At 38.2% G+C, this 25,804-nt stretch overlaps 1 protein-coding gene across 14 annotated transcripts in view; it reads right to left on the reverse strand.

Annotated features, from left to right (window-relative positions):
* Window positions 1–25,804, reverse strand: part of FOXP1 (forkhead box P1) — a 508,980-nt gene that overhangs the window by 10,223 nt on the left and 472,953 nt on the right. For 11 of the 14 annotated variants that reach the window (XM_075183442.1, XM_075183445.1, XM_075183440.1 and 8 more), the window contains 7 exons: window positions 22,334–22,417; window positions 11,457–11,658; window positions 11,159–11,235; window positions 9,677–9,778; window positions 7,699–7,820; window positions 2,873–2,942; window positions 246–457 (listed from right to left, as the gene is read on the reverse strand). In XM_075183442.1, the coding sequence (XP_075039543.1) occupies window positions 246–457; window positions 2,873–2,942; window positions 7,699–7,820; window positions 9,677–9,778; window positions 11,159–11,235; window positions 11,457–11,658; window positions 22,334–22,417 (869 nt within the window). The remainder of the gene's footprint in view (window positions 1–245; window positions 458–2,872; window positions 2,943–7,698; window positions 7,821–9,676; window positions 9,779–11,158; window positions 11,236–11,456; window positions 11,659–22,333; window positions 22,418–25,804) is intronic. The other 3 variants (XM_075183446.1, XM_075183449.1, XM_075183450.1) reach the window with 1 other exon arrangement.

The following is a 25,804-nucleotide window of genomic DNA, read 5'->3' on the forward strand; positions in this document are numbered from 1 at the left end:
ACATAACATCAATCAGTGTCTGATTATTAAACCCAAGCCTCTAAGGCTGCTATCAAAAATAGCGGCCATGGTTCTCTACGAAATCTGGTGCACAAGATATCTTTCCATGGATTGAATGCTGCCTGTTCATACCTGCTACACAGGCGATCATGAGCTTGGAACGGACTAGGCATGACCACATATAAAACAATGAAGACAGCTGACAGCACCAGTCACTCAAGCAGCAAACACCGCTTGATACTCACATTGCTTGCATAGGGGAGCATCCCGGGCTACTGTCGCTGCCGTTACTGTTACCGTGCTCCATCATGCCGTTTAGTTCTTCTCTCATGGCACTGGCTAAGCTGGTCAGAGCGGGGTTTCCCATGGAAGCCGTAGTGTATAGAGGTATACTGTTCTCAGCCATTGAAGTCTGTAGCAAAAGCCAGCAATAGACAGGGTTCCAAGTTATTGATCGCTACTGGCACAAAAAAAACAATAGTCTCTACAGGCTCCTTCACACTTGTGTGGATTTCATGAGGTTCCTATGTCCTCTGACTGCAGGAACTTGATGAAATCTGCACTGGCATTTCAACAAAACGAACCAAGTGTCCACAAAAAGAGACAACAAAGTAATCCAGGGTGGAGATTACAATTAACTAAAATTAGGAACTTTAATGTAAATATCATAATTTAACTGGTAATGGAGCCTTCAGAATACATACAAACGTTGGACTTTGTGCACATTCCAAAATTGCACACATTTTAATATTAAGTTTGGGATACTTTGGTGCCTCTATTTTTATGGACACTTGACATGTGATTGTTTAACCCATTGCCCCACCTTTGGATTAGAACTGCAAATTATGAACATAAAGTATTAAAAAGACTACATTTTAGCTTCTAATCTTGGCTTGTTACTCAATACCCCCACCCATATTATTACTTTTTTGCCCCTTTGCAGACCTATGGGGTAGATTTATCAAACCTTCTAAAAAGGGAAAAGTGGAGATGTTGCTCATAGCAACCAATCAGATTCTAGTTATCATTTATCAAGTACATTCTAGAACATGATAGCTGGTTGCTATGGGCAACACCTCCACTTTTCCTTTTTAGAAGCTTTGATAAATCTATCCAATGTCATTCTGGGGAGGGCTGTGATTGTGTGGTGTGATTTCCAATTGGTTGGCGTATGTTTAAACTTATATTCAGGAATACAGAAGCTTTATAATATATTTTAACATGTAACCAAGTAGAAAATATGAACTTCATCCCCATTCTATTGTCCATTAATGGGAAATAATTCTAAATAGCTAAAAACTGCCCCTTCAACTATAATGTTATCAAACCACAATGGGCACAAAACCTCTACAAGAAAGCCCAGATAATTTCTAAGGTCAGAACAAGGTGCTAATGATTTGTATACCGACCAACTGCAAATTTAAATTCATCTTTCTCTGCACGTTTGATTACCATCTATTTTTATACTCTAGGTTTTAGAAGTTAATATGTATTGAATAGTATTTTAAATACAATAAGTACATTATAATCACATTCAGTAAACATTATATGGTGGGGATTACTGCCCACCAAGGTCCGCTGAGACAGGATCGTTCAACAGCACTGTCCTTGGATATTATTTTAAAATGTAGGAAACTATGAGGCCACAAAGTGCATAAAATGAAATACAAAAATAATAAAAAAATTAAATACTACTACTAACAAGTAACTTCATATAAATACACATTTAAATGTATATGCAAGCAAAATATAATCTAAAAAATGAAAGATAAAAAAAAAAAAAAAGATAACAGCTCGTTTTACATTTACAAAACAAGCACTGTTAAATCTGCTGAGCATTCTAATTGGAATTAGTCATCGTTAAGGAAGGAATCTGATAGAATATAGGATCATTTCATTTTGCCTTTCAGCCTCATGAATGTAAATTGTGCTTGTAATCTTAATAGTATTCTACAGACAGAACAGCCTTTAAAATCATATTTCACAAGACTCCAGGGACAGTAAGCAACTAATGAACAGTATTTACAATTCTTTCGCTTCTGTGTTGTCACTGTTTGATTTCTAATAATTAGAGAAAATTCAGAAGGAAAACACGTCTTGCTATTTTTTCCCTTTTTTTTTTTTTTGCCAATTTAATTGCGACAATAATATTTCACAGTATTTACTATTCTGTGATTTTGTGGAATTGAGGAGGTATTTACAAACAAGCTCAACAAGAGAGGTTAGTTATTGTGCCACAAAAGGCAAAAGAGGATAAAAATGTAAAATATACCAAGACAAGGAAAAAATAAAATAAAATAAATAAATAAAAAATAAAAAAATGTGTTCTAAAGAAAAATGAAGCAAAATAGTAAACCAAAATAAAAAATACTATTGCTGGTATACTGATAAATGTATCCATCAGGAATGTGTACAAAATATTTTAGGTTAATTTTTTTTTTTATATTTAAAATCCTGCTATTTTTTTTCTCTAGACCCCGGAACAATAGGAGGTCATGTGACACAGTATTCTTTCATTCCTCACATTAATAGCTCCGCTCGAGTAATTACACTTGTGGTATTTTTGCCTCAAGTGAAATTCCGAAATAAGAGGATGGAAATTATGATACTGCTGATAAATATTAATAAGTGAACTTTTAATTTTTTTTTTTTTTGCCACAATATTCAAAATGCTAAGCATCTAACTAATGCTGAAGCAGACTGATATGTCCCTGCCTCCAGGGACGGCAATGCTTTATGCATTTAAGGAGAAAAAAAAAAAAAGTTTAACAGAATTAAAATTTAATATCTAATTAGAGCCGGGATAATATATTTTGCAATAAGAAGAAAAGACATGCAATGGGGATATGAGAGGGAGGCTTGTGCAACTTACCTGCAAAGCAGCATTAAGAGGTGTGCAGTAGGCGTGACTCGTCTGAATGTTTTTAATAAGAGAAGGACTACTGCACATAACAAAAAAAGATAAAAGCAAAAAAAATAACACGTTAGAAATAAAAAAAATAAACAAATACTTTCAAAAATTCGACTTTTTTTTAATGTAATTTATTTTTAAATTAAACATGAAAATTAAAAATAAAAAAAATAAAAAAAAAGACAAAACATAATAGCTATAATATTACAGCAAAATGTTGCAGACCTACACGGAGGAGGTGAATTTAGATGCAGTGTAGGCTCATTTTACTTCAACACAATAAAGAATGTGCTGGATGTAATAGAAATTACAGCCTTGATTCCTCACAAGTATAATTATTGTGCAAATCATAACAACACTATGTAAAAAAACATTTTCATGTTACCTACCAGTGTCTATCCTCTCTGTAGGCATAAAGCAGAATATTGCTATCATTATTTAACAAGGCAACACAGACACCTTGCAATATAGTCAGATACCTAATTTATTGCTGCAGAGACCAGTTATTTGGACACTGACACTAACATAAAATGCACCCCCATGTCCCCCTCAATGCTTCAGCCTAAGCTTTTCAGAAATGGCAGAAACTAATCAAACTATTAAAGAGGAAGTACCAACTTTTTTAGGATGTGCGCTAACTGTTCCCAAAATTCAAAGCCTCAATATTTTAAGTCATTGTTTATTGCTGCCTGGCAAATTTCTCTGTGATGCGACTTGGTTGGTTGCTTAAGCCTGTTTTAAGTATTTGCGGGTCCAGCTCTACAATTAGGTTAGGCGTTTGCTTAGGGAGGCAACGGATAGGGGGAGCTAAAAACGCTGAATGGGTGTCGTGTCGTCACTGATTCAATGATTTTAATGCAACTGCATAGCTCCCCCCCTCGGTGTGCTGAACGCTGCCATCCTTCATGTCAGTGTTACGCTGGGAGTCTGGCGCTAGGATGTCACAAGACAAGCACCACAATCCCAGTCTGAGGATCTAAGGATGCCGCTCCCATCTCCCGTGTGGTAAGACACAGCGGGGGTGGAGGCAAATCTTTGAATGCATCTGACATCCAGTAGAAAGTAATGGTTGGCTTTACTGAACTGAGCAAACTATACATAGTATGTTACATAGGAATATGGATTTTCAGTGTCAGAAAGACAGTAGCCATAGCACCAACTGATGCCAGCCAGTCTATGATGTGAAACCATGTAGCTTCCACTTCCTTCTAAATTCTCCAGGCAGCAATTCCATGTTTATAAAAAAATTTTCTAAATTTGAGGCTCAAAACTTCAGCAATAGTAGAGCGGGAGACGGGGAGGTAAGAAAACATTTGACACATCCCCTTTGCAATATATGGGAGAGTTTATTAACTACTGGAAACAACGCTACCTGGAAATTCAAATTCTTGGTAAAATATTGTATCTGCATTTAATGTGCGGTCACTGGAGTCACAATAAGATAATATACAGATAATCCTGTGCAAGAATAGGATTTCCCATGTTGTAATCACTCCAACACTTAATAAATACTTCCATAATGAGAGATCTATTAGTATACACTATGGCTGCCAACTTTGCTCAAGAGGACTAGTTATCCTACTGATTAAACATATAATTAGCCTTCAATCAGCTCCTGCCACTAATATACAGCATTTTGTAAAACCCCAAAAAAAACAAATTTTCAATTACAAAGGTTTATCATTAGATTTCTACATTGAAGTGTTACATTATTTTGAGTTTAGTGTTCTTATTACTTGAACAATGTAACAGAAATATTAGATTGGGTTGAATATTATTGTACAAACAAACAAATGTGGCTATAATAATCTTTACCAGGCATGTCATCAGAATGCAAAAATATAAAATGGGACTTGGTAATATTCACAAATAAATAGATTGTGTGTGTGTAAAGTTTCAATAATCTGACAGAGGTATATTAGTATTCACTCTGTGAGAGGAGTATCCAGTGCTCTAATACTGGTAACTTCCTGCTTTTAGGAAAAGAACCTACTGCTGTAATAATATCATAGAACACTCAGGAAGTCATTTGCGTAGGGCAAGATGGCTGCTTCGCAGCGCAAATACAGCGTTGGACCCGCTGAGCTCCTCCATTTATGCCTAAATTTTCACCAAGGCACAGAGGTTTGCAGAGCAAATATCTGCATTTTTGAAGTGGCAGAAGTTGTAGTGGGTAGGGGTGAGCGGTATGAGGGTGCTCCTACTGAAGTACAGAAGAGGTGCCCGGTGCACCCTACTATGTGGAGCTGTGCAGAAATGAGCTTGCATTGTGCAGAGAGATATTATAATGTTCAGATAAAGGGCTGGAGAGGGACCATTTTCAGAGGTGTTCTTCACTGTACCTGACTATTTCCCCTCTGCAAAGGACCCAACCCAATCCTCAACAAGCCCCAACACCAGACAGCCTGAGCCGATGTACACTAGAAGCGGAAGACCATGATAGGTGGGGTTCCACATCCCCTCCCCTCTCGGAGTCCACCAGCTCTGAACTGAAAAGTGTTAGTTTCTTCCGGACCCCGAGACGGGATCCCTGTGTGAAAACAGAGGTCCAAAAGTGTAAAGAACAAAAACAGGATCCTTTCATCAGAAAAGTGTATTTCGAGACGCACACCGAGCAATGTGGTAAAAAGCGTCATACGCACAGACGTGTCACATGTAATGACAGTCCCATCATGGTCTTTATTTTAGGGATGTGCACCGGCCACTTTTGGTGTCTCGTGTTTTGTGTTTTGGATTCGGATTTGCTTGAGGTTTTGGGTTTGGATTTGTTTCGCAAAACACCTGACGAAAGGTTTTGGTTCGGAATTAAGGTTTTGGATTTGGATTTATTTTGAAAAAAACATAAAAAAAGTATTAAAATCAAGTTTTTCGGTTTATTTTCACTCCTACGCTATTATTAATCTCAATAACATTCAATAACAATCATTTCCACTAATTCCCAGTCTATTCTGCAGAATCAGTGAACTTTGTAATATTGCAGTACCAATGGACTTATACTGCAGGATTGTTTTTGGATATTTTTTTTTAATTTCTTTTTTTTTATAATTCTTTTTTTTATAACTTTTCGTGCTGTGCTGTGCTGTGCTCATTGTTATTTCCCCAGCACAGCACGAGATATAGCAGGACAGAGGACCACCTAACACAACCTCCCTCTACGCTGATCAATGCCCGAGTGAAGATGGCGGCAGCTAGCGGGGAATTTATACGATCCGAGTATCGCGAGATCCGACAGCGGGATTATGACTCAGAGCCTAGGTTTCAGTTTTGCATTTGGCGGGAATACCAGGATCTGTCTCGGATCGGCAACGTTCGGGTGGGCTCGGATTTCAGATATCCGAGCCCGCTAATCTCTACTTTATTTACACCATGAATAAGACTAAACTGAGCAGTGTTTTAATTAACACCAAGGGATATATTCACTAAACTGCGGGTTTGAAAAAGTGGAGATGTTGCCTATAGCAACCAATCAGATTGTAGCTGTCATTTTGTAGAATGTACTAAATAAATGATAACTAGAATCTGATTGGTTGCTATAGGCAATATCTCCAGTTTTTCAAACCCGCAGTTTAGTAAATATACCCCGAGTGTTATGAGCATCGAGTGCCCTCTGTAAATAGGAACTTCAGAGTTTGTGTGATAGAATAGATTATATACAACAAATACAATGTCAATATTTTTATTTTCAATAAAGCTGTGGAAATTTGAAACTACCTGTTTCTTCTAAAAGATTACCTTAATATAAAGTTATCTTAATTCAGAGAACTACGGTGTTGTATTGTATTTGTGAACATTACCAAGTCTTACTTCTTAAAAGAATGTCTAATATTCATATTTTTGCCTGTAACGCTGCCTAATTCTATCACACGATATATACAAAGCAATCTGACATTATCCCTAACATACACTGGTCTCACACACACAATGGAGGCAGCCATTTTGCTTGCTGAACCAATATAACATCAGAAAAGCATAAATTGCCTCACTTGTCATGAATACAGACTGAGCCACAAAATGGCTGCCTCCATTGTGTTTTAGCAGCGCATACACTTTAAATCGACAAAATACACAGAAAGGGCACATATTTGGAGGTCAGCGGTACAAACGTTCCGTAGATGTTAGACTTGCTGGATGAAATGTGGGCACAACAAACATGCAAAAGGGAAGCGGCTGAGGAAAGAAGGGCAAAATAAATAAAAAAAAAAGGCAAAAATCAAGCAAAGTTAAAGCTCTTACTGTGCAATAAGCTCGTCAAAGTGTTCATCAGGGCAGTATTTTCGAGGACGGCCTCTCTGAATATGGCGGCCACGTTTAAACTCTTCATCATCAACAGTCCAAACGGACCCATACTCATCCTCTACTCTGATAAAACACTTATGGAGGGAAAGATTGGTGCGAATGGCACCCTGGGACCAAAGCGAAAGCCAGAGGGGTAAAGCAAACAAAAGAAAAACAAAACAAAAAAAAAACACAAAACACCACAAGAGGCGGAAGGAGAAGGCACAGACCATGAAACGGAAGAGGAGGGGGAGGGGGGGGGAGGAAAAAGAACAATGCGTAAGCAAAAATGATTGGCGAGGGTTAATAGGCATTGGCGCTTATAAGCGCCGGGTGCGTGATGCAGCATACACCAAGGCAAGCAGGACAGGGGTACAGTAGGTATACAAAATGGCAGGGATGACGCAAATCGTGTTTCCCTTTGCGAGCGCACCTCTGTTATTCCGTCACCACATCAAACCTCAGGCATGATAACGCACTACACTAAGACGTTCAAATGATGGCGGACGTACCCAGTGATCTTTTGTGGTCTCCGTTTTTGGAATTCTATTTCATCCACTGTCCATACTGCCCCTTTTACGTTTTCTACTCGCACAAAACACTTGTGTAGACTAAGATTATGGCGCACTGCATTCTACAGCAGGGACAGGAGAGAAAACATTCAGAGGTGAGTGCCGGTCATCCACAGCAATCACAGTCTTCACATACCTTGCGCAAAGAAAACAGCGTAACGGGGCTCATATCACTTTAAAGAATCATATGTGTTTGTCAAGGCTTTGGAGGCGGATGAAAATGAGGGGGGTGGAATTGCCAATGCAGAAAAACGACCTTAAGAGTGACTTTTAGATAGTTCCTCAATAATCCCCATCCCTTATAAACCCAATAGTCTTCTTTTTTATTAATTAAAAAAATATTTGTTTTATAAAAAACGAAAAAGAAAAAATATTTAGTAAAATTCAGAATTTATTTGGTTAGTTTTGTTTTAAGTTTTCAACACAGATCTAGCAAAATATATATAGATATTTTTCAGCCAAGGCAATGAGTACACCCCCTGTATAGATTCCCCATAGGGAGCCTCTTTAACAAATAAATATTCCCTATAAAGTGATACTTATTAAATAATAAACATATGAATGAATCATATCATTCCTACCTTACCTTTTTAAAACGTAATTGACATTCTGCACTGACACATTTGTGTTACTTGTGGTACTTTGTGGAATAAGCGCACTAAAGGGTTAATCTGCACAAGTCACTTACACATAGTGGAGACAGAAAATGTGTTACCGGAACCATTCATAACAAATGCAGCCAATCAGTTCGCTAGTTACCAGTGACATCACCCAGTAGTCAGTAGTTTCTACCAAGCTGATAGGCTGCATTCACATGAAGGTTTGACAGCCTCCACTTTGTGTAGGTGAAGGGGAAACTTTAAATGAAACCTCAATAGTTACATGACACTATTATTATCTAAAATTATAAAATTTAGTTTACAGATACATAGAACGAAGTACTTCATTATATGCACGTACTTCTCAGATACAATAATGCAGTTTAACCTGTTTACTACAGGTATTTTTCTGAATGAAACAATATCATACTTTTATATGAAATAAGAGCAGTTTGGAAATATAGCATCTTAGGGCAAAGCTTATTTTATTGATCAACAGCTTTTTTTATAGTCATTCCTCATTACAGCCAAATATTACAAATGTTGTTATTAATAACCCTGCAAACAACATATTCTGTCTGGGTAATTCATTCAATCATTTCACCAATGATCAATAATATAACAATGTGTTAATGTTTGTTATACAGTAATCTCTGTACACCCATCAGTAGATTTGACAGGATCATGTACAGAGATCATGATATCCCTATGGACCAAGTTTACACATTATTTTTTTCTTCAAATTGTATCATCATAGGCTTCCTTCAAAAGCAAGCGGAACTCTATCTTCAGAGAACTCTATTGTCCACACGGATTTGTTGAATTTCAATGCTTTTGGACACAACAACAGATCTGTACATTGTGGCTGTACAGCAAACATATTGGTACATCTAAGTGCACTGAAAATTACAATTATATATATATATATATATATATATATATATATATATATATATATATATATATATATATATATATATAAAAACCTGTACAACAAAATTTTGTGAGGGTGGAGTTCTCCTTTACATGAACATCTCACCTACATGCAGTGGAGACAGCCATGTTTTGGGATTGAGCAATATTAATGAATTAATTCATTAGGAACCGGAAGATAAGACACTAAAGTGCTTCATTTTCGTGGGTCACTACTGTCTTATGCTCATGGCTATTGCTACAGCCCATAAAATCACTGCCTCCATTATAGGTAGGGTATATACTCTAATACTATTTATCCTAACTCCAATATCTGATTATGGACCTAGGTTTATGACGCCTCTTACTGTAAGCCTACTGAAGTTATTGAACCAGGCGAAGCTTACCTTCCACGTGGCTGCATTACGCCTAAAGTAGGCAAACATTCGTGTGAACCAGTTGTAGATTTCGTTTAGTGTTAGTTGTTTTTCAGGAGATTCAAGAATCGCCTAAATAAAAATGATTAAAAAAAAAATGGTTACAGTGGGAAAGTAAAAACAATTCTACTCTACTGAAATAACTTGGAGTCCGACTAGAACCTGTTTCTTGTGTTTGACTTTAGTCTTTTTATTTTTAAAAAATTTATGTTTAAAATTATTGTTTTCATGAACAGAGTATCAAATACATATCTCCAAATAGGTCACGATCAGAGGCGCCAAAAATTCCCCATTTGGTACAAGGAGAAACAATAAATAAATAAATCAGACTGCACCACACGATGAGAGGTTAATACCTCTATTCAACAATTCAATGACAACATTCTAAAATAGAATTATCTAATTGTTTAGAGTTTTTAGTTCTGTTTCCGGGTGGAAATATTAATTTATCAGTCATTCACAAAGCGGGATCAAAGCGAAAAAAAAAAAAAGAAGCAAAACATTTCAGCAGCTGATTACAGCTCAGTAATTATTTAGAGCTCAGATTAATTCTTGGGATCAGAGATTACGGTAGTTTGTGATAATTGACTTGCCATCTTTAAACAGCCTCATTTTCACTGTTGTGTGAAATGAAGTTTCTAATAATCACATCGTATTGTAATACTTAATCAAAAGCAATTACATTAGATATTGCTATTTTCAAAAGTCTTACGGCAAAAAAAAAAAAGGATAAACAGAAAAGGTTTTGTACTCGGCAAACACCCGTGTTTTGTAAACCTATCCACTAAAAGGTGTGCGACTTTTTCCATAAGGTAACATGCACATGAAGGTGTACATTTCTATTTTTGGGAAACTGAAAATGTGAGATTAAAAATTGAAAATAAATCACTATTGGTAATCTAAATAGCTCAAAAATTGTTAATGGCAACGCAAAAACAAGGACGTCTTGTGTTGTGCATTCCATGTTCTTCTATGGGAGACCCGTCATCTATATTTTATGCTTACGGTGTATTCTTGCTAGTTACATTGTCACCATCCACACTGGCTAAATTCATTTTGCAGTTACTTTATTTAAACGCAGGAAGTGAATGCTGCAATACTGGCAAAGCGTCATATTAAGATATTAACACAGTTAAACCCATCTCAATGGTCAAGTTGTAAATTCAGAAAGTTAATTATTCTGATCATTAACCTTCATGCTAGAACTTAGGTAACTAGTGGCAAAACTAATCTAGGACTATAAAAATTAAATGTTACTCTACTGAACTAGACCTAACTATGTCTGCAAGTTTTGAAATGAAGGGAATCAATCACATTTTATTGGATTTGCTTAAATCTAAGATATTCCTTGTCTTCTCTTTCTGAGCTTTACTCCAATAAAAGATTGAACGGTTCGGGGTCACAACTGTACTGAACAATTCAGACATAATAATACAAGTTTTGCGCACTTACCTGCCTAATTAAGGATGCATACGTAAAGGGTGGTCTGACTTCTGCATTTTTGTAAAACTCTTGGTTCTGTGCAATGTCTGCCACAAAATATAAAAACAATAAGACGTCAAAAATGACAAGGCTGGTGTTGGCTGATGCTCAAATAGCGGTAGACATAGGCCCATGACTTTGCAGCGCTTGTGGGACTACAAATTCCAGCTTGCCTTGGCTAAGTACAAGGGATGCTGGGACTTGTAGTTCCATAACCACGGACTTAGACTCAGACATGATTTTTCCCATCCAGAGAATTGTTACTCACCAGAAGAGATGGGGACGTTGTATTTGTCAGAGTACCGCCTCCGGATGGGCCCCACGTTGTGGATGCTGGTGGTAGTGATGACAGACGCTCCCTGGGTGAGAGGAGTGAGTGGTGTAGTTGGCGTGGTTGGGGTATGAGGTAAGCTTTGTGGGGATGGTTCTGACGCAGTCTTGGACAGGGTGGCGCTGGATACCAGGTTCAGCTGTAAAAACACAATAATATATGACAATTGAGAACCGGTTACTTTAAACCAAAAACACCTTCAATAATTATAATTTTTTTGCTTGTTTTGTTTGTTTTAAGACCTGACGGGTTTCTGTCTCAAAAAGCTGGATTTGAATTGGGCAGTACGGAGCGGGAGACAAAATTATATCTGAGATAAAGTTTCATTTGTCCAAATTCTAATAAGGAGCCTGTCTTCTCCATCTGTCTATCCACATGAACGCAAACAATAGCCTCCAATTTATGTCACATCACTTATTTTGAATGTGTTTCAAAGTTTAATCATAGATACAAGATACAACGTCAGGCCCGTAATCATATATTTTCTGCAAATCAGTGACTCATAACCTGGGATGGACATTCAAGAAATATGGCAGCCTGCAGGGAGCATCCTTTCAATGACTCCAATTCAATTCACCCTTTACTACAACGTATTGAAAAGTCCACTTTAAAGCAAAGATTTGCACGCCAGCTAAATGGCTGAGGTACCTAGGATACACTAATAGATGATCCTGACACTGTGAAATTTAAAGTATGGCTACTTTATGTTATATATAGGGCAGACTTTAAACAAGCTGCCACCGTACAAACTATAAACACACCGTTCTTCTCGCCCCACATACACAAATTAAATATACACTTTCATTTGTTGTTTTAATAGCACATCAGCCTGCTGTTTCGGCTTAAACTGAAGTGTAAACATAGTGTTCCACAAAGGGTGATCGTCTTCATCCCAGATAGTATCATAAACCTGCACACATAGCATTCATAGTTCAACTTTACATTGAGCAGAACACTAATATTAATTCTGCAAAGTTTGTTTAAATTTATTTTTTTTTTGTCCACAAACTTATTTTTTTGAGATGTATCCAGGATATATAAATCATACACTACGTACCAGACCGTCTTAAATTCTGCTATCCGTCAGTCTTATTACCATGTCAAGCTTTTATTTCTTTTTGCAATAAATTAGTTATAAAAAAAAAAAAGCATAACTGTATTATTGCTATTAAATATAATTTGCCAGTGTAAGGGTGAAATAGTATAATGTTGGTGCCAAAAAAAAGATGAGGTCATGTAATAGAAAGGTATATGGTATTAATCATGAGAACCTTGGTGTTTTGTTAATTGATTCCAAAGACCCGGTACCTTATCAGAGTATAATTTGACCATTCATCCTGTTAAATACATAGCTCTATCGGGAGCGCGTGGGGGAGGAGGTGCGCCACCAAAATGACATTAAAACAGTATAGAAAAGCTACCTTGCAACTGTGATAACTTAAACCTTTGTGAAAAATAAACTGCATTAAAAGGAATTTTATCCTGACAATATAGAAAAGAGTTGTCGTTCGGAGATTCTGTGACCTTTAAAGTTTATCAATATACCTTAACTCATATTACAAGCCAGTGATTTAATGATAATCCCCAGAGTACAGACATGTAATGCTGCCTTTTAACAGTTTATTATACAAATGTCTGTGGTTTTTTTTTTTTTATTATTAAATGAAATACAGATGTAGATTTTCAAGTGGCCGAACAAAGACAAACGTGCACAAGGTATAATGTTCCTGCCATACACATCTTGAGGTGGGTCACAATTTCTTCTTCTATGTAGTATACTGTATGTATTTGTGTGTCGGGGGTGTAATATTGGTGCAGCCCGCACAATGGTTATCTAAGCTATCAGAAGGCAACAGGTACAGATTCACTTAGACTTTAATGGATTAATTCAAGTTTTATGGAACTTTCTCTCTGTGTCATGTAATTATATATATATATATATATATATATATATATATATATATATAGAGAGAGAGAGAGAGAGATGGTGAGTCCTTATTAACGTTTCTGCACCTCTGCAGAGTTCTGACCTTCTTACAATGGCTGTACACTGGTGGACGCAGGGTAACACAGCTAGATGTGACATTCATTTGAAAGTATAGAGAGGCGGTTAGGGGATAAACAGACCCCATTGGTTTTTGAATACGCGAGTACGGAAGTTGTCCTGAGATTATTGGGCGTTTCTGTGCATGATTATCGTGTAAATGATTAAGGATCAGTGCTGCCCTTAGTCAGTGAGCTGACTTTACTAAAGAAGGACAAGTGTTGGGTCTTACCCTCTGTGGGAACAGGTTGGATAATTATTAACCCAACTAAATAAATGAATTCCCCTGTTGTAAAACGATGCATACAACTAAAACACAATATCTTATCATGCATTGGTGAGATGACAGGGGGCAACTGAAACCTGGGAGTCATTGCACCGCTGGGGAGGAGTCAAAATGACGCGATTTACGCAAATAGCATCGCTTAGGCCCCCGTCAGCCGTACTTCACTAGGATGCGGGAGGACAATTGGCTCCGCCGGAACCTAAAATTTAGGAGTATGACAGACATCCCGGGACAGTAGATAAGTATGTTTCTCCACGCTTTCTGCAACGAAACACGGCTGCTGACTCTTGGTGAATTGCTGCCTCTGCAAAGCTTCCCATGAAAACGCAAATAGATGCGTATTATATTAGGGATCACTTATTTACCTCCAACCACACCAGGGTCAAGTGCTGCCAGCCCTCCAGTATATCGTCTTCTACGAGAGCTACGACCTTTAGATCGCTGTACAGAGCGCGGCGGATAAGATCATTAAAGAAACAGTCCAGGTGTCGTAAAGACGTTTAACTTTGATGTAGATACTGATTTAGTGAAAGGATTAGGTTTTAGTTGGTTTAATTGGTGGATTTTACGAAAACAGAGAGTGCAGGAGGGGCGGTGATCTATGCAAACAGGGTGTTTCAACAGACTTGACAAATGACACGATTCACACCTACTGCTGGGCCGCCACTAATAGACGGCAGAGCAAGCAGCCAATCTTGGCTAATTACCAGATGAAATTGTATTGTAAGAACTCTAATTAGAAGATGCTTATGGAGGTGATCTGATGATTAAACGCTGCATATGAATGACCCCGGACACCAGCGAGCAGTGGGGCAGGGTGTCGCTGGGATATTTGGTAGAAACAGTAATCTTATTTTAAGAAGGGAGGCAGCAATATTTGTAATAATAGCTATGAGGTAAACTAATTAAAAGACGGATCCAGGAGGAAGCCTGGCTGGCTGCAGCTGACGCTGCTCCAGAACAAAGTGCCAAATCTCAACAGTGGAGCAGCAGTCGAGTGGAAAATGTCTGCCTGACCTCTGCTCCCGCTATTAATTTGCAGGAAAACTAATGACACATATACATATTCCCACAAAATTGTTCTAATTGCTAATTTGCCAAAGGAGCCCAGTTTCCAAATTAAACATGACTGCAATCTGTGAGGAAAGAGAGAACAAAAAGCTGGAGCTGCGAGCGTGGGGCGTTTCATCTTCCAACATCTATTTGTAGGCTTAACCCACAATTTGATGAAATGCTGACCTTGTCAATTGCTATTGAAGGCTTTTATTTTCTTTTGGATTTTTTTTTCGGGGGGGGGGGGGGGGGGGGTTTTGGACAGTGAGATTTGCAGCATGTAAAAGTTTCCCCATGCTCTCTGCTGGCTCAGTGAGAAAGAGTCACGCTGGATCAAGACCAAGATACCTAACTGGAATGATTACAAACATGTCGCCAGTGTGTCAAAGCGTGCCAGTCCGCTAGACAAGAGAGATGGCAGACATTTGTTTGGGCTAAACCAATTAACAGCGTGTCAATTCACTAAAAGGCAATTATATATTGCCGAGGTATGAGGCAGATAGTGCCTCATGCCTCAAAGCCAAACTGGATGATGCATTTCTCAAAAGTTATGCACACATCGATATACATTTTATTTGGTAGGGGTATAATACCCCCTTCCAGCCTACATGTGTCATAGCGCCTATTGAAAATCTATAAATCAATATATAGCTTTTGTTTGATAACACTCTTTAAAGGTTTCCAAATCGCATTATGTTTCTTAAGTTTTTAGGATAATTTACTAATATTCTAATGACAACGACTATTTGTAGTTTGTCAAGCAAAGCAAATTGGAGGATATATAGAATTTCACTAAGCTTTATTTCTACAAATCCATTTTTGCTGTGCATAGAGCTTGCTTGGCATATTTTACACTTAAGTTTCCCGTAATAAAATATTAAATAAAATGCTATGAAAAAATTCAAGAAAATAAAGAATGGTAAAATATCTCCCAAGTACAACTGTATATTTAGAACAATCTTTCCCATGCTGTATTCTCCTGTTCATATTTATGAATAGAAAAGCAACCTCATTTTATTTCCCATATTCCAATTGTGACTTACATCTTAATACGGAGGGTATTCACGTTGGCTATAACATCTCTTTAAAAAAAAATGACGAATGAGTCATGAGTAATTTTCATAAACAGGCAGTGATGTAAACCCCTAATCAAAATGGATTTCCATTAACTGTTCTGCTTAGTACACATAATTGTATCTTTTTGTTTTTCCTAAATGTATTAGATGAGACTACAAGCCAGAGATCGTGAGGATGCGCTTATATCTTTACTTAAAGATGGGCTTTAACCCTTGCCGCGCACGGCAGTCCCGGAACACACCGTCCTACCAACAGAATGTGTCCGCCTGGTGTCCTACTTTATGCTCCAGGGCACAGATTTCTGCTATTAGCCGCGCCAGTCTGCTCAGGGTCAAAATTGATGATTTAATTGCACAGAGAATTCTGGGCTTTAATCACTGAAGATTGGAGACTGTAATAAGGAGCAAAAGGCAGTTACGGGAGAGATAACAATTTTAAAGAGAACACTCCTGTCGTTTCAGAAGTAAAACAGTAGATCCAGCATCTGGCATTCGATTAGGAGCAGTTTTTCACAGTATTTCTCAATTATGGGTATGACTGTAATATAAAGTGATCAGATGCAGGTAGCAAGTCAAAGAACAAAAAACATATAAACATGTATTTAGGGCCCCATTGAGAGCTAGGAGCAAATCGAAAAAAAAAAAAAAAAAGATGCAAATATGCCCCCGGACAAACCATGCTGCAATGTAAGAGGTGCAAATGTATTTTTGTTTTCCTTTGCATGCAGGGAATATACTGGCTGTTTTTCCACGTAACATACAAATTCTGGACAGCTTTATTTATACACGGCAATTTAGCGTTGAGCTAAGACACGCCCCCTCCCAACTAAATCTGCCGCCACATTTTAAATTTGACCCCTGCAGTGTAACATGGTTCTGCCAAGATGCAAATTTGCTTTCTTTCCAGAAACATAAAAGACCAGCTCACAAGTTGATAAGGTGTTCTTTCCGCTGACAAAATGAAATTAATTAACTAATCCCCATGTTCTTCTGTCAAAAGTTACATTTTAAGGGGCAGATTCAATTCTCAATTTGGTCACAGAGCTACGAACAAAAATCAGCGTTGAAATTACCGTAGTAACGGCTATGATGCGCAGTTTGTATTGTTCTAAAGAACAAGGCTGGGAATTGAATCTGCCCCTAAGTATCAAAACTCTAAAGTATTAATATATTTGGCTATTGCATGGCATGAATGTAAACAATGTTATGTTTTGCAGTAAAATTAAAAAATTTACAATAAAAAGTGACAATGTATCAAGTTCATTACTAAAACTTTCTCAGCACAAACCCTCTTGCATCTTATCTATAATTTCCATGACATTGACAAGTGTTTCTTTTGAATGCCTGTTCCTTCATTCCCCAAAACAAACTGATTAAATGTTTATTTAATTGTACTTAAAATAAATGGGAATATGTAATTATGTTTGGTGCTATAACTGTTCTGCCAAGTGTGCAAATATCAGAAACAAACTATAAACACGGTATAATTCAACCATTTTATTTTAGATTATTGTAACATATTTAGTCAATGTTACAGCATAGTTTTATGGTACATTTAATTGCCTGTGCCTATTTCTATTTATCACATATATATATATTTTTTTTGCGACAAAAAAATACTTTAATTGCTTTCCGCTTACAGTGAAAAGAAATACACAGAATGGAATATTTAACCATGCATTTGATTTGAAAATGTTATTTTAAATGTTTCAGGTCAAGTCTGAATTGGTTGACTGTCTGAAAAACTTAATTACTGCTCAGCCATTAGAAAAAATGATATTGCCTCTTTCATGGATGACAGTTGTGTGACGTTTGGGAATACTGAAAATGCAATTATCCCCCCGATACAATATACAAAATGTTGTGGACAACTTTTCTAATTAAAATATAGCCTGTGATTTCATGGACACCTCAAGACTCCTCTGAAAGCCAATAATAAATTGTCCCTTTGATTGTGAATTATAAAACAAGAGATAAATCACAATTTGGTTTTTGTGATCGACCCACAAGGGGTAATGTAACTATTTAGGACTTCCATAATTTTGTTTAAAAAAAAGTATAAACCCAGGAATTCTTTGCAATAAAACCCATCCTATGCCCGGTTTTGGGAGCAAAATACAATGAAAGAATTCTAGCAATCTATTCCTGCATATTCTGTTAACTCCAGAAAATAGGAGACTGAATTCTAAAGCTGGGTGCACACTCTACGATATGGCATCGCTCATCAGGAAACTGCTCCGATTTAGCAGTGTGTGGTCCAGTGAAGACCATGATGTTACATAATTATCCTGTATGGTCAAATAATATTGCCTTTAGCATAAAAACATACATGACTTACAGATTTGCTATGGCAAACACAGAGGATGCTCTAGGAAGACTGCGGGTAATTTGCAACAGAATGATGTGCAAAAGTTTGGGTTCTCAAACTTGTAAGGGTTGCCTATGTAATAAGGAGAGATCCACTTGTCTACATGCATACACAGGCTAAAGGAGAAGCTAAAGCTAGTTACAGAAAGACACATAGAATGGTCACCATAGGCGGCTGATTACACACATCTAAAAGAGCGTTTAAATATCTTGTTTGGCTTCAACACATGCCTGAAATGTATGCATCTAAAGTGAGTCCATTACAACTACAGCAGAATACAAGCAAACTCTATGCTGTCACTAAAGTATATCTGCTATCTACATAACGTGGAAGTATCATTTTGAAGGGGCCCAAAAGGGACAACCCGCTCTCACCTAGTGACTCTGCTCTTCCAGCTCAGAAAGGTAGGGAACAGAGTCCTTAAACTTACTGACCACGTCACTTTCCCATACACAAATAGGTAGATCATTAAATATGGGCAGCACGGTGGCTCAGTGGTTAGCATTTCTACCTCAGAGCACTGGGGTCATGAGTTCGATTCCCGACTATGGCCTTATCTGTGCGAAGTTTGTATGTTCTGCCCGTGTTTGCGTGGGTTTCCTCCGCGTGTTCCGGTACCTTCCACACTCCAATAAAAAAAAACATACTGGTAGGTTAATTGACTGTTATTAAATTGACCTTTGTCTCTCTGTGTGTGTGTGTGTGTGTGTGTGTGTGTCAGGGTGTTTAGACTGTAAGCTCCAATGGGGCAGGGACTGATGCGAATGAGTTCTCTGTACAATGCTGCAGAATTAGTGGTGCTATATAAATAAATAGATGATGATGATGATGAAATGTCAGTCTATATTGTATATGTAACGAATTCTGGCCATAAATCTACTTTTCTCCACATTATATTGGAAATATAACCGCCAACCAGCACTGCTGAATTTTCAAGTTACAGGTTCCAAGTACACAATGCCAACACCCGTCACCCAAAATAGTTTGATGCACTGGAACTTTGTCATACAGTTTGGTCCCATACATGACTATTGAAGGACAAGAACGTTAAACAAATGTAACGGTAGCTGTACTTTGAAAACAGCAGGAGGTAGCTTGAGGAGGATGTATTTGCAATATGTTAATATTTAATCCATAAAGAATGCAATATTAAATACTTATTAAAGGTATCTTCCAATATAAAGCACGGTATTACTACAAGTTTTTTATGACTTGGGATCAAAGATTCCTGATGCCTGCGTGATTTTCAGAGCGGCTTCAGAAATAGCTCGTCTAAACGATCCCTTAGATAGCATATGGATTTAGGATGTGTCAAGTATGATACCCAAAGGGGTATTTTTTTTTATTATTTTTTTTACCTGTCAGAACGTTGAGGTTCACATGATTCTGAATACAAAGGGTTGATGAACCTCGCCTGTAGCCAAAGAGTCAAATCTCTGTCTACAAGCTAACTCAGCCGATACTTGCTGCCAAACACAATGGCTGCCCCTTGTAGCCTAATTTCAGAGTTTTTGCTAATAAATATCAAAAAGCTGTAAAATAAAATAAAATAAAAATTAAAACATTATGGGTTATTCCACTGGGGCTCAGCCTACAGGTGCGATGCAAAGCAGAATTTTGCTGTTAATTTTATTACCGACACCTCATACAATAAGCATATGCAAATTCCTGGATAGACCTTTGAAATCTTACATAAATGTAATTTCTACCTACCTTGTCATTGTGGCATGCAGAATGCATTCTACCCAAAACACCTTTCTGTTACAGAATCATTTTTAGAGCTCTCTCATAATTAAAATTTATCAGATGGGAGTATATAAAAAAAAATAATTCTATTTTTCAATCTCAAAAGACCATTTGAGTCTAGCAGACAGCCACCAGACAATACGGCACCCCTTTTAAGAAAAAAACTAAAAGGGTTTGGAGTTGATTGCCTGTAAGCGGGGACACTTTTCATATACAAATTGATTTTTCTTTTACCTTACTCTCCAAAGGGTGGTTACAACAGTAAATTTACATAGAGTAATCCAAGCAATCTCCACAATCTGACAATAGGAAACCTCACACAGGCTGTCTATTGTGGGTTTACATATCAGTGAGCCTTATGTTTGCTTGTAACAACGTAGGAGCCATCAAAGGTTCGCTTTGGACTCTCAATAAATGGTTACAAAAGCGGAATAGAAATATTAGACTTTTCTCAGAAGAAAGCAGCTGCGTGTGGATTCCACAGCTAGTCATTTATTCAGTCAAAAATATGCATGTTTCTAATAATAAAGAAGTACTAAGAGCAGCAACTAGGAAAGACAATGATAACCTGCCCAGCAGAATTCTGTAGAGGAGCTAAAAATAAATGTACTGGGAGGTCCTGGGCAAAGGTAAACTGACTTAATGAGAAAAACAAAAATAATATAACAATCATTTTTAAAGGCCCAATACCCTAAAAACAGAAATTTTCTTATATAAAACAGTTGTAAAGTAACAGTCAAAAGTATATATATAATTCCAAAATGCTGTCTCAACATATTTGTGAGTCAATGTAGCGGGGTAAGTTCAGATGTGACGTTCCAATGGCCCCACACTGCTCGCTTGTATACAAACAATGCTCATCTGGCAACTTTACTTCCTTATTCCAATAGGAAGTAGTTGTCAATGCCCCTCCCATGAGTACCATTTGCATGCAATGGAATGTACACAGGGGAGGGGCACTGACAACAGTATAAAGGAAACAGGTGTGAGTTTGTTCAAAGAACCTTGGGGATCTAGCAAAAGGCGCATCAGACGCAACTAAAACTCAGGATTCAGCGTTAAAATAGCTACAGAAGTATGAGGGACTCTCTAGTGAATGTGCAGGCTATATACTTATGAACATTGATACAGTACACAACATGGCTGCCTCCTGAGGTGAAAGGGACTCCATGTCTCGAGCTATATAAAATGGTGTCACGTATAAACCAGAAACATTTGCAAACCAAATGTAACGATGGATCATAGGACTTATTGACACTTAAAGGTTTTCTCCATAAAAACTATTGTACTGCTAATGAGCAGTATATAATAAGATACATACTTACCTCAGGTCACCCCGCTGTTCTGTCTCTGGGTACAGTAAGTACGACAATTCATCGGCTTGCCCCCTCTATAAGTGGCTTGGCACAGGCAGTTCATAGTTATTTTCTACATTTTTTGCAGAGAAACTCTTATTTTTTACAATTAATCAATGATTCAAACAAATAAAAAACAGCACATCCTTCCTCTCACTCCTGAAAAGATTGGGAGGGGGGCATTTCTGTTTTTAGGAAAATGTCAAATGAACACCTCTTTGGCTAACAACTGAAATGATTCAATCAATCTTGTTCATTATCAAATTATACTGTGCATTTTCCAATCTAGTGATCTGTGAATTCTAGTTATATTAAGCAAATGCAACAGTAGAGAAATGGCTTCATATGCTCATAGCCTTTCTAGTGGTAAATGATTACAATCAAGTTGTGGATCCAGAACTCCACCACAAATACAAAATAAGTGACACGCAATAAAAAAAATACTCCAGGTGTTTCCTTGTTCTAAATAATAATTTAAAGCCACAAAAGAGGCAGAAATGAGCGATATCTTAAAGAAACCCAGAAGAGTTTAATGTAATGAGAGCGCCGGTAGTAAAGGAGCAGAATATTGGACCTAAATTTGATTTTAATAGACTTACACATTGTGCCCCTTCCGCCTCCGCACACCGGGGCGCACTTCTAGCTTGCAGAGGCGCCTCCCACGAGCGGAGAGTACGCATGCACTGGGTAGACAATTGACATGTTTCGATGTGCGCAACCAGTGCGCTTTGTAAATGAGGTAGAGTGGAGGCAGCCATGTTGTGGGAGGAGCCAATACCCATCAGAAAGTAATCAGTTCACTAGGATCCAGTGACATCACCGAGGCATGAAATCCCTCTCACCCACCCCCATTCCCTAAAAATAAAACTGGATAAATGCAACTCACAGGCTGGGGGCTTGCTTTGGGTTCTGTTGACTTCACATGTAAATGCGTCATCATGGCTTGCAGGCGTTCTTTGTCTTTGGAAAGCTATAAGAAACAACATAAAAACGGATAACAATAAAATTAGTGAAATATATATACCAAAACAATGGCACTTATTGGCAGAATTAAAATGAAAAAAATACATATACTGAAGTTTCGGGTGTTCATCTGGACTGTTCTGGGCAAACTAGACTTCCTGACCGTCTTTGACTGTATGAAACAGATTGACAAGGGGGTTGTGAGACGTGGAAAGGGGTTTATGGGACATATAAAACAAATAAGAGAGATTTCCTGCTGGTAATCATACTGCAAGATACATTAGGGAGTCTCTCTGTGCCTAACATGTGCAATAACATGGAAACAGTACATACTGAGGTAAATAACTTGGTTACATACAATGGCTGATATCTTAAAATGTACCTCACAGAAAGACTCCCTAATGTGTCATTCTGGGCCACACCTGCACACTGTGGAGGCAGCCATTTTGTGGGATGAACGGATATTCATGAGAATGTAGCCGGTAACTAGGGACTCCATATTGGTTCAGTACACAGAATAGCTGCCTGACCTGAACCTGGTATCCCGATCACACCTCAGCTCACATTACTGGAGGATGCAAGTCTGCTTCAACAGGCTGCAAAACGGCTCCTGGAGGTGATCCCCCTTTATGAAACAAGGGGTGGACATGGCTATATTACGGTAGGTTGCAGGTAAATGAATGGTCCACATAGAGTCAGGGTGGTTGAACTAGAGCTAAATATTATTCCTAGAATTTAGATCTACTGGTCAAAATGTCAGCCTGCTAATACTTTGTAGAGGAGCTGTTCTCTGTGTCCAGAAAATTCTGGGAGGACACTGAAATGATCTTGAAATGCAGATCATCAATCTTCCTGGGGTGTGAATCAGAGGGCACCTCATCACCCGAAGCTTCAGTGTAAACAATACTAGTATCTGCTCCTCACCAAGATACATGAACGTAACCATCTTATTCGTATTCTTTTTCCTCCCAGCTGATTGAAAGCCGCTCGCACAATATGTCTTTTATAATTCTCAACCTAATGCCTCTGCTTGCTCTTGTTATATTATGTAATATCAATGCCTGCTCCAATCAGATATACTGTTGTACAGACAACTTACGGGCGATACCTAAAGTTCATATTTTGGTGATTAAATAATAAAAGTGTAGCTGGTAAAAGGACAAGAAGAAAATGAATTGTGACGTGTAAGTCTGAGCTGGCAGTTACAGCGATGGAGAGTTTCAGAAGCCTCACTGTGCACAGTATGTTTAAAACCGAACCATTCTCCAAGCTCTGAACAGCCTGGTTTCACTAAGCACAGTAAGCTCTGGAGCTCATTCACTGTCTGGGACCCAGTGCATCTATCTACATTACACTGGAGAGAGGTCTTACATACAGCTTGCTTAATTTTTTCAAGGACAGGATTAGGGTCTCGCAATATAAATAAATGGTGATGATGATGATGACTGGATCATCTGAGTTTCTGTAAGTCACCAGCTCTCAACAGTTGGAAGATATGTTCCAATACAATGTAGCCTGTCGCAAATCTTTCCCCCCCCCGCCTCTTTGGAACTGATTTATAGTTGCGCATAAGTACATTTGCGCGATATATGCGCCTTAATGCAAGGTGGGTCAGGGGCATTAACATGCCAGTGCAGTATAGTGAGGGTGTGCAGACACACGTTAAGCACACAGATTCACAGATCTTGAAACACAACCACTACAAGACATAAGATCTGCACCTACGTAAACCAGGGGCAAGTTTTCAAGTTGATGATGATAATTCTCGGATCTCTGCCCCGGATGCATCTATAGGTTAGATTTACCCAACCGGGGCATCTTTATGTTCAACACTAAATCAAGCCGGCGATTTCTTAACCTCGGCTTCAGAGGACTGACAAGAAATTTAACATACGTTACACCAGTATACTGTAATAAGCGGAGCACTAGCAGACTTGTTCTATTAATGCTTATTTTCTCTGTAACATTACAGTTCAGTGTTCTTCCCAACCCCCAAAGTTCACCAGCAGTGGGCACAGATTATAAATAATCATGACTATGGCTAAGACAGGAAAACAGGATTAGGTTTTCGGTTGAAATGAAAGATGGTCCCAACCATTGTAGTTTTGCGGGAGAGGATGAGGACAGTAATCACATCAGGACCCTTTTTGTTTTTTTGAGAAAAGTAAGACAAAGTAGACTAAGCAAATCCTCATTAAGAAAATGAGGCATATATATATGTATTGGATATTGGATTGGTTCATAAGCAAAAGTGTGAATGCACAGTGTTGCTTTCACAGAAAAAAAACCTGTAGCTGAGCTGTAAGCTGTGCAGAGGGGTGAATGTAGCTGGGAAAGCGTCAGGGGAGGTCAGGTAAAGGAGTTTCCTGGGAGAATGGAAGGAGCGGGGAGGAACGGGACAGGAGAGACAGGCTCATCATACCTTTCTCATGCTCAAGGCATGATGGAGGGTGTATGCCAGTGATTGGCATCCCGATATACTGTACAAATGCAGAATGCAGCCCTCTAACCTTCAAAAGGGCCACATATTACCCATAATCTCAGTAGTAAGTTAAAACAATACATTTAATCAAAGAAAGAGACACCTATCTGTAATAACATATCAGCAACATTTTACACAAGTGTCACAAGCTATAACAAACACATCTGACAATAAGACAGGAAGGAGGTGGGGGCCGCAGGGGAAGGCTCAGAGGGCCGCATGTTGCCCGTCACTGGCATATATGATGTCTTTAATGCTGTGTTTGCCACCTTTTGAACTGTCCCGAGTCACGAGAACGGATAGACCTCCTCTATTACAATGTACGCTGTCTGTCTTTCATTTTTCATTGAGCTATTTCGGTCTATGACAAAAGGCTCAAACTGCATTACTTACTTTCACTACAGAGGTATGGGTATTGTGAGAGGGAAATATATACACCTCAAACACAATCATGTCCTCACATGTCAAGCACATCTAACACATGCAATATATTTTGGGTGCAGTGGTCTTTTACTGTGAACTGCACCTAGGATACGTTGCTGCAGCTCCAAAACAGTAGACCGAAATAGGATTCTGCAAAGCATCAGCGAAAAAAGAAGTTAATTGAACTGGCAGGCGGAGTCGCCCCAGTAATAGACCTTCACCACTGCACAGCACTGAGCAGGGGACTCGTCCCTGTTCATGAATCCGCTGCATACATTACATTGTGCAATGATTCTGCATAAAATTAATTTCTGCGAATGAATGCATGAACAATATATGAGGAAATTAGGAGACGTTATTACGCCTCGGGTCATTATATACTACTTGCCTCTATGCTGCTGGCATTGCTGCTCATCGCTTATTCATTAACAAGTCATAATCATATGTGTGACCATCACACTGTTAAAAGGGACATTATCCTGAAACATT

The sequence above is a fragment of the Mixophyes fleayi genome, chromosome 8 (assembly GCF_038048845.1).
Source record: "Mixophyes fleayi isolate aMixFle1 chromosome 8, aMixFle1.hap1, whole genome shotgun sequence".
Lineage (NCBI taxonomy): Eukaryota > Metazoa > Chordata > Amphibia > Anura > Limnodynastidae > Mixophyes > Mixophyes fleayi.